This window comes from Acanthochromis polyacanthus, chromosome 1, assembly GCF_021347895.1.
Source record: "Acanthochromis polyacanthus isolate Apoly-LR-REF ecotype Palm Island chromosome 1, KAUST_Apoly_ChrSc, whole genome shotgun sequence".
Taxonomy (NCBI): Eukaryota; Metazoa; Chordata; class Actinopteri; family Pomacentridae; genus Acanthochromis; species Acanthochromis polyacanthus.
Window position 1 is genome coordinate 22,629,608 of NC_067113.1, and position 9,564 is coordinate 22,639,171.

Below are 9,564 nucleotides of genomic sequence, written 5' to 3' on the forward strand. Positions count from 1 at the left end.
TCCATCTGTCCCCTGAGGTTAGTCGGGTGAGCCAGGGATGATGGTGGGGCTGGAGGGGGAAAGGAGCTGGCGGATCGTGGGGAGTGTTGTAGCAGACTTGGGGACACTGTTTGCCAGCTCAATTTTTATCCCAGAGGCCAAGCAAACAGTAAACGTGGTGTGATTTTTATACAGGCAGTCCATCGTCTCAGGGATCCGCACACTCTCGCCGCACGAAAGATGAGGCCGGGATCAGGTGCAGTGTGTGTCGATTTGGCCTCTCAAGTGAAATTAAAAAGGTCTGTGTGATTGAGTGTGTGTTGTGTCTGATCTCAACATCAGGAACTCAGGCTGAGGTTACATGAAGAGACAGAAGCAACTGACAGACTAAATTTTGCGAGATGTTTAGGTCAACCTCTATTCTAAGCACGTCGAAAAACTCTTTGCAAGTGTACCTATAGGAAACTTCTAAGACAAAAGGTGATCATACCAAATACTAATCTGACTTTATAAGAAATTACCCTATAAATAAATCATCCTCGCTTTAGCATAGAAAGCACTGTGCTGTATGTGCAGAAACATTTATAACTTTCATCCTTTCTTTCATGTCTTCTCATAAAAGATTATTTCCTTTGAGGAAAGAGCTTTGTGACACTTAAGCCCTTGAAAATATCCTCAGAGACGATCGTTGTTAAAGCATAGAAGCACCAGGCACAAAGTGGAAGCATTACAGGATGTGTTATGGCAAACCATCAACAAATTACAGAGTACATAAATCAATTACAAGGCATGATGATGATCTAAGGTCATACATTCCACATCTTCAGGAGTCTATAAATCAATTCCATATCTACAGGACTGATCATAAGTGAGCTCGATAGTTATTGACCAGATGCTTTTGCCTTTAAATAGGACTTAAGGCACAGAGACATGAATAAGTGGTTCTGGTTGCCCACTTCTGAAAGGCTGCCCACATTTCTGATTTCAGTAATTTAAAGCGACCTTGTGTTGTGCCAGTGACAGCTGTTTCCTCCAATTGGAGAAAGTGTTATGTTAAATTTTCCTAGCAACCTCTACCACCACATCTGTGTCAGCCTAAAGTGGGGCAAATAAGTCTCTGGTTATTGGTTAGGAAAATGAAAAAATGGCAAACCTGTCTGATTTTAATGCTTGAATTACTCTGCAAAGTGTGATTGGGTTGGACAACGAGACAATAACACACTATACTGCGAGGACTCCAATTTGTCAACTGTCAGAGATTTTGCCATACCGCTAATAGTGTGATAATCATCCCTTCAATATTCCTTGTTGCGTAGGCTTTTTCACATAAGACTAATGATCGCTGCTTTTCATTCAGGTCCACTGTCAGTGCATGGGATACTTAGAGAGGCATGGAATGTAACCATCATCAGTGACTGTGTTATACTTGTGTGTGTGGGTGGCCCTTAATGGTTAGGAAACGCATCACATGGATGCAACAGCACAGCGAGACCCCAGTCTGACTCTCAGATGGATAAACCATTTGCTGCGTGTTCCTCCCAAGGGGCAAACTCCAGGGCTGGAAAAATGAAGGGGCATAAAAGTGCAGTTCCTCAAATGGCCACTTGAGGCAAATCAATCCTCATAGACATCCATGTTAAAATGCTCAGCTTTAGAGGAGAAAGAAACATGTTTACATCCTGTTACAAAAATGCTTTTGGTCTCTATAGCTAGGTTCCACATTATTGACAACTGCTGGAGGGATGAATTATTCTATAGCTCACTGGTTTAAATTGTATTGAGACTTATGCATAGGTCATAAATAAGGATGTGGCTGCTTTGAGGGACAGGTAGAGCCATCACAGGATAGTCAAAGGCTCAGAGATGTTTGCATTACCCACACAGTTCCATTAATTTTTGTACCAGGCAAAAGTTAAAGGGAGTCAGGCACTGGCAAGATGGTGGACACCAGAGCCACTACATTGACCTTAAAAACTTCTATCGGGTGATGTCACATGAATTCATTCATCCGTCTATACAGTAAATGGTCATTCCCTTGGTCTTGTCCTGCCCATTTCCTGCTGAATTTGAAATTTACCCTCCGCTACACACAAAAGAAAAGGGTCTCTATCATGAAAAATGTCGGTTAGACCACTGTCGACAATGTTGCATATCAACACGGAGACCTCTACAACGAAGCAAGTTCAACATAACCTGGGAATCTTTTCATTGTCTGGCTGCACTAAACCAAACAACCACTGTCTCATGAAGTTGCTTATCAACACAGTAAATCAAACCAGAGTTCATGAGTGCATTCACATGACAGAGGGGAAGTTGGCAACAGATAACTAATTGCAAGCATGAGCAGGTCTACTGGCAACAGAGTGGCACATGAAGAGCAAACGGTAATATTTGAAACATAGGATTTTAAACCACATCATATGGACTAAAAGCAAAAGAGCTGAAGCAGCCAAAGCAGGAAGGAAAGCCAACAAATAACTGCAGACTGTGTGAATGCTTAAGTTAACAGTTTTATCAATACCACCACGAAATTATTAGGCCATAAGTAGATCTGACTATAATTAAAATTGCATATTGTATTAAATGATTGTGTTGCTTAGGAGTTTTCTTCTTACATAGAAAACAGTCTTAGCCTTATTTTGTCAGCTGATGGTTGTAAATAGACATGAGAGCAAGTAAAAAAACAGGTCATTCAAACCAACAAGTAGACCTATTGCAAATATAAGGTCGACCAAAAGACTATTCAGCTTTAGTTTTAATTTATTTCTGTTTTAGGGTTATATTACACTATAAAAGACATAGAGAACAATGAAATGTCTTTGAAAAAAATGTTTTTATCTGCCCTTTTCATCCATGCACCGAGCTTTGTGGGATTTTCACCACTATGGTGATGTACTGTAAGAAGCGAACCACCGTTATAATCCTGAAAACCCAGACGTGAACCTTTAGTTACCTCGATAAATTCACATTTTGCCACATTGTACAGACATTAAGTCCACTTAAAGACAATGTTAGATTTGATCAGGAGTCAGTGTCACAGTAATGTCACAAAGTAATTAAGTTGCACGACTTGTCAAAAATATTTCCAATCAATTATAACTTGAAAACAATTTCATCCATATCACTAGTTAAACTCAGAGACAACCATATTGCCTTTTTCTTTAGTTTTGCCCACATGCATGGTGTAACTTCATGTCCATTCATATCACAGCACTGCACAGGTGCTCTTGCCCCAAACCTGTCCTTTTTTTTTTTTACTGTCACCTCGGTGGAATAAGTCTCTGACATGGAAAAATAACAGTGTTGTTCCCCTCTCTGTATGAAACACAGGGTGACGACCTCCCACCAGAATGTAAAGCACATCTTTTTTTCTCTTTAAATGCTTGAGGATGAATCACAAGAAAGAAAAAAAAGAGAAAGGGTTGCAGTTTCAGGGTCCTGTGCTATTGATTCAATTTCTATGACCACAAATACTTTAAAGCATAATAAGCCTATGCTTCAAGTCCCCATACCCTTTCAAGGCTTGAAATGGCCTTGTCGTTACCTACAAATCACAGCTCTCCGCAAAGCCGCCCTCTCTGGAGTGATATGTCCGTGACCACAGGGGAGGAGAGAAGAAAAAACAGAAGGCAACAGACACAAGCAAGCCTCTGAAAAATGTAATGGTTTTTGTTGAGGATTTAGCCAGTGGTATGGCAGTGTGCAAGTATCATTCATGTTCCAGACATAGCAGATCCTCTGAGGAGATGGTGAATATTAAAGGGCTTTGCAGGAGCCTTCCTCATGAAAGCTCTTGACAGGAGATTTGTTTATGACCTTCAAAAAAGGAGGAGGAAGTCAATGATAGCGCTGACTGCCTCCTTTGCATCTCAAGGCAAATAATGAAAAAAAAGGATGCTGCAGTTTCAATTTAAAGTATTTACTGTTGTCATCAGAACTGTGCAGCTCTTCCACCTGCATTCATCACATAGGCACAATTTTTTAAAGTGCAGTGTGAACGGAACAAGGCATTAGCTGTCTTAAAAAACAACAACGATTAAAAAAACGTATTGGCTCAGGAAGAGAGACCTAGTTAAATTGTTTGCATCAAAGCACCAAAGGCAAGACAGTCAACATTTTTAGAAAAATAGAAGATATGAAAGTGGGAGCCAGTGGGACTGCTGACAGAAATTGTTAAACTGACACTGCGATTCATTTATTAAATTATTGCTGACCACGCATGCCTCAACTTCTGACGCTGTGCTCTCGTTTTGCCATGAACCAACTCCAAGCTGTCAGCATCAAAACAAAACATAAATCAAAATATAAGCGAATATAAGGTATTTTTAGAAGCCCCAGAACAAAAAGAAGTTTTGGCCACATTCCTGACAAAGCATGTTGCCAAATCTGCCTGTTAGCCTGATGTTGAAATACTTGGAAAAAGGAAATGCCTTATACTGTAAGCCATACATCTTCACTTACACCCTTAAAGAAGACAATTCTAATGAAGAGCTTGGTGCTGTCTCTAAAAATACGTTACGGATAATTGCCTGAGAGATCGTCACGTAAGAGCAAAAGAATGCCTCAACCTGTCAATTTAAGCAAATCCGACATCGTTGCTCACCAGTCGCCACATCCAAGTGAGAATTCAAAGCAGGAGGAAGTAATAAGTGAGACATCTCCCCTATTCACACACACCAAAACACAACAAAGTCTGACGACTGACAACTTAGTCGCAAATAACCGTTCAGTCTCTAGTTAAGTAATGAGACCCATTACAAAAAAATTGGCTATGAGTAGTATAAAGACAGCCTAACCTCACCCCAGGTGACCTGTCTTTTCCTGTGCTTTGCCGCAACTCCCTGGCAACAGCACTTCCATCACAGACACAGAATCGATCACACCGTGGGCTCATCATTATACTCATGCAGTGGATCCTCATCCAGAAGTAAATACTTAATGAAGCTCTTTGTCTGGCAGGTGGACCAAAGCCTTGACTCTTAATTAGCTGGTTAGGGAGCATCCCGAGCTCTGAATCATTTCAATGCAAACACGTGGCACTTTTAATTCTCCACTATCATCCTTGTCTCTGGAGATTTTTCCCAGCGACTGTCATTAAACTGAGCAAAAGAATCCAGCAATATGTTCATTTAAGCTAGAGCTGCATGAATTGATCAGTTAGTTAGAAGCTATTAAAATGAGTGATTTGTCTGACAAAAAGATCTCTGATTCCAGCTTCTTAAATGTGAATATTTTCAGGTTTGAGAGGACAGCTGAATATCTTTGGATTCTTCGCAAAACAAGACATTTAAGGATGCCAACTTGGGATATGGGAAACAGTGATTGTCATGTTTCACCAATTTCTGATATTTTATAGACCAAACGAGTAGATGTTTAATTGAAAAAAAAACAATCAATCATGAAAATAATCAAAAGTTGCATTCCAAAGTTAGGTTAAATTTAGGAAATATCACTATTGCATTAATGCCTCTGTTGAAAAGATGCCAAAAGAGAATTAAGCAACAACCAATATGTCTCAGACAATGTCCCCAGTATAACATCCTTGCAAAGCAGAGCAAACACAGCAAAACTCATAATGCTGCTCACGTAAATGTAAAAACTTTAGTTTTCTGTGGTCCTGATGACAAAAAGTGAACAACAGTTGGTGAAAAATTGTTCAGTATCGAGTTACAGTGACTGTCTTTGTTACTCATTCATGCAAAACGACTCAAACTTGCACGGTGCAACATCGACAGTAGACGAGGGCTGTAATCGACGCAGGTTTCAGTGTGGTGCCGCATTTTACTTTTGCACAGCCTCACACAAGCTCTGATTAGCTTATGCATGCCAAAAGAAAGGATGCCTGTGAAGCACGCTGCCGGGAGGCTTGTTTACTTCAGCAGCTTACAGTCTATCACCTTAGCTCTTCCCATGGCCCGCCAGAGCACAGCGGGATGCATGTACATCTTTCAGTGGCCTTTGGTGGCAAAAGCCAGTTTCACACATCATCCTATTTCCGCAAGATTATATTTAAAGCTGCTGGTCCGGCAAATTTTAGTGCATACCGCAATTCCGCTGGTACACCAAACCATGGAAAACAGTGACAACAAAATTACAGACTCATATTTCTCTAATAAATTAAAAGCTGCAGAAAACAGAAGAACAATCCAGATGTAATTAGTGCACATTTCTAAGAATAATCTATTTTTTGGCCCAGAAAAAAGAAGATAGTTTTACTGACCAATCAATAAAGTCCATGAAGTCAATAAAGACTAATGTCTGTTGTTGTACAACCCATTACACGTGCCTGATCCATCTTCATTTGTGGGAAATGAGAGGACTGTCTTTGGAAATTAGTCAGCTCCTTCAACACAGTTTAACTACCCCGGAGGTCCAGGATAGTCCAGTAAGAAATCATAATCCAGGAATAGTAAGACATGAATGAGGCACCGCTACAATGCAAATACAAAATTTAGAGCTTTAAAAATAATATAAATTCTTAAATCTAGTACTGCATACGACTCCAAATGCATCTCACAAGCATGTTGGTCTATAAAATGCAAATGATGTTCTAAAAAAACAGCACTGGCATTTTTCTCAGCACATGGTTTCCGAGTTTCATAGTGTCTAATCATTGCGTTATAGCTTTGGAATGGGATTTTAAAGAGTCATTTAGCCCATAAAAGTTATTGGATAATTTTAGAGTTCTCAAATCTCCATACTTGTGTGAAACCCATTCAGGCTTGTCTGACCAAACAGAGTCAAACAAAGAGAGAGAGAACAGAGGCAGCTGAATGATGTAGGAAAGAGAGAATATTCAGGCCTTCTCCCTTTTTTTTGCTTTCCCATCACCCTGAGCAATTTAAGATTTTTTGCTCTGCACGTAGAGCAGAAAATAATAACTTCTCATGAATAGCAACAGAGGAGTGGGGGGAAAAAACTCAGAGAGGAACAGAAAGGGTAAGATGATCGTTTAAAGCGGCAGATAAAACTCTACCCTCACTCTGCCTCCCTCTGTTTTTTTCCCCATCAATTGTTACTTCATCTTGATAACGTGCGGGGCTGTCAGTGTGAATGGACCGCACAAAACACAACTCAACCTCCCTCTGACACACGCTGCAGACTACAAACGGATTCTGCATACACACGCTAGCTAACACAAAGCTAACGAAGACTAACTTCACTCACCACTGCGTTCTTCAAGCTGGACCTCACGGTGAAGCCTTCTGCTTTTACCTCCGTGTTCTTCTTCGACATTTTCCACAGCTGCTGTCGTCTCGACTGAAACCTGCCAGAAAACAAATGTTGCTTCGGTTAACAAATTAATATTTGCTCTTTAAAGAAAATTTGACGCCCGTTGGTTTCAGTAGTGGTTGCTATGCAACTACGGAGACGCTTTGGTCCGGAGACGTGTGTGTCGCTTTGTTGCCATAGCAACTTCAGGGCACTGCTGAAAATATGCAGATCAAAGTGTTGTGAGTGCAAACAAGTAGAGGAGTGTTGACAATGAGGATTAAATGGGTTGTACTGTCTATTTTGACTTTTTTGAATAGAAAGACATTACAGCAAAACAGTTACTGTCAAATACTATTATAGCCTCATTATTCTTTCAATTTCATTTGTGTGTTGTTGGATATATTTTTATTTTCCTTAGGACTTCCAGCTAGTTAGTAATGTTCCCACAATATAGGCCAACATCACCTACAAGTTCAAAAATGTTGTGAAGTTTTGATTTAATGTTTAAAGACCGTTTTACAGATAATTACCTTTTCAAATCATGCCTTACAAGGTCGAAGGTCAACTATGACAACTTTTACTTTGGAGGATGGCACAAATCAATGTGACATGATAATAAAAAAAGAATGTTCTCAAGCTAGCATTCATTAAAGGTTTTCAAGAAGTTATCAAGGCCTCAGATCATTTTTTAAAAATACATTTTGTAATGTGAAATATCAAAAACTTGGAACATTATGAAATGCAATATTTGTAGAAAGTTTGAGAATTGTTGTTCAAGTACCACAATACAGACTGTTCTTCTGAAAACATTTTCACAATCTTCCACAATGTTGCATGATGGCAAAGGAATGCAATGTTTAAAAACATGTCTTCCAGACATCTCTAAATATTCAATTAAAAACCTCTGTATTAGTTAACTTTTGACCTCATGTTTTCTTTAAAACATTGTAGGTAATGTTAGCTAATGTCATGAGCACATTCCTTGCTTGCTGGGTTGATGCTTCTGATATGATATCTCAGCTTCATACCTAATTTTCCCATTATCATGAGGTCAGGGTAGTTAGATCTTCATCATCTGCAAGCTCCAATAGCCTGCCGAAAGATTTGCACTGCATTTTAGTCTTTTGTTAAATGATAGCAGTGGGTCAAATGGCTGCTCTCCTTACTTCATTTAAACTAATGGGCTACAACAGTGAAAAGATGACCTGACCTTACACTGTCTTTTTCCTGCAGCGGCTCCCAGGCCACTTCCATCACACACTCAGAGGATCAATCACACTCTCAGCTCATCATTATACTTATGCAGTGGACCCTCATCCAGAAGTAAATACTTAATGACGCTCTTTGTCTGGCATTTCGACCGAAGCCCTGCCTCTCAATAAGCTGGTTAGAGAGGGGCCTGAGCACTGAATCATTCCAATTTAGGGATGTGGCACTTTTAATCTTCCAATATCGTTTTTGCCTCTGGAGACTTTCTTGGGTGAACTTGTGCAACTGTTATTAATCTTCAGCGCACAGGCAATTTCTCTAAAAGCCCCTATTTGTTTTTTATGGCTCCATTGAGAGAGGAGCGTATAGCAGCAGAGAGGGAGACTGTAAACAAGGTATGCAGGGAAGGCAAGTTATGTCCCTGTCAGCATTCAATGCTGGTCTCTCCTTCTTTCTCCCTCCACTTCCCCTCAGAGGATTAAAAAGAGGAAGAGGGGAGTTTTCAGAAAGCAAACTGAGCAAACTGGAGCGTCAGCATGAATTCAGCTGGACTGAGAAATGATTGTTCAAGCAGCGCTGCACTATCTCACTCCAGTGAGTGTGTGGAGGGGAGTGGAGCCGCTCTTTATGAATTGTAGAAACAGACCTTGCAAGAATGATGTGTGGAATATGAAAAAAAATATATTGTTAGCTGAGGCTGAGACACGCATGTGAGCGTGCGTCGGGCTCTCAGCCTCGATCACTAATATTTCAGCTTCTTATGCACTTTTCAAGGACACATGTGTGATGTCAACATTGATTGACATAGTAAAGTTTCATTTGCATTTTCTACCCCTAATGATGTATTCTGGATAACCAGGTGGTTCGGCAAGTAGGAAAATAATGAGGGAGAAATAACAGCAACCCAAAGCCGTTGCAACACACCACACTTTGATGACAATGTTTGTATTTTTTCGCCGTCGATACTGTGTCGTCATCGTCATGGTGCCCCTGGTTTGATCTCCAGCTCATTTGTTGGGCCACCTTCAGGCTCGGCAGCGATTGTCCACTGTGTGAGAAAACAGCAATTATGATATCATTAGAGCAGAAACTGGTACCTACAAAGCAGAAGGACCCAGAGGGGGCCAGTAGAAGAATCTCAGTAGGAATAGCAGAGCGGAG

The 9,564-nt window shown here is 40.4% G+C and overlaps 1 protein-coding gene across 2 annotated transcripts in view; it reads right to left on the minus strand.

Moving 5' to 3' along the window:
* pacrg (PARK2 co-regulated) overlaps positions 1-7,375 on the minus strand; it is a 153,223-nt gene extending 145,848 nt beyond the window's left edge. Inside the window, exon 1 of one of the 2 annotated variants that reach the window (XM_051953630.1) lies at positions 7,147-7,375. In XM_051953630.1, coding sequence (XP_051809590.1) covers positions 7,147-7,215 — 69 coding nt within the window. In that variant the 5' untranslated portion in view covers positions 7,216-7,375. The remainder of the gene's footprint in view (positions 1-7,146) is intronic. The other variant, XM_051953626.1, reaches the window with a different exon arrangement.
* Positions 7,376-9,564: the final 2,189 nt, after the last annotated feature.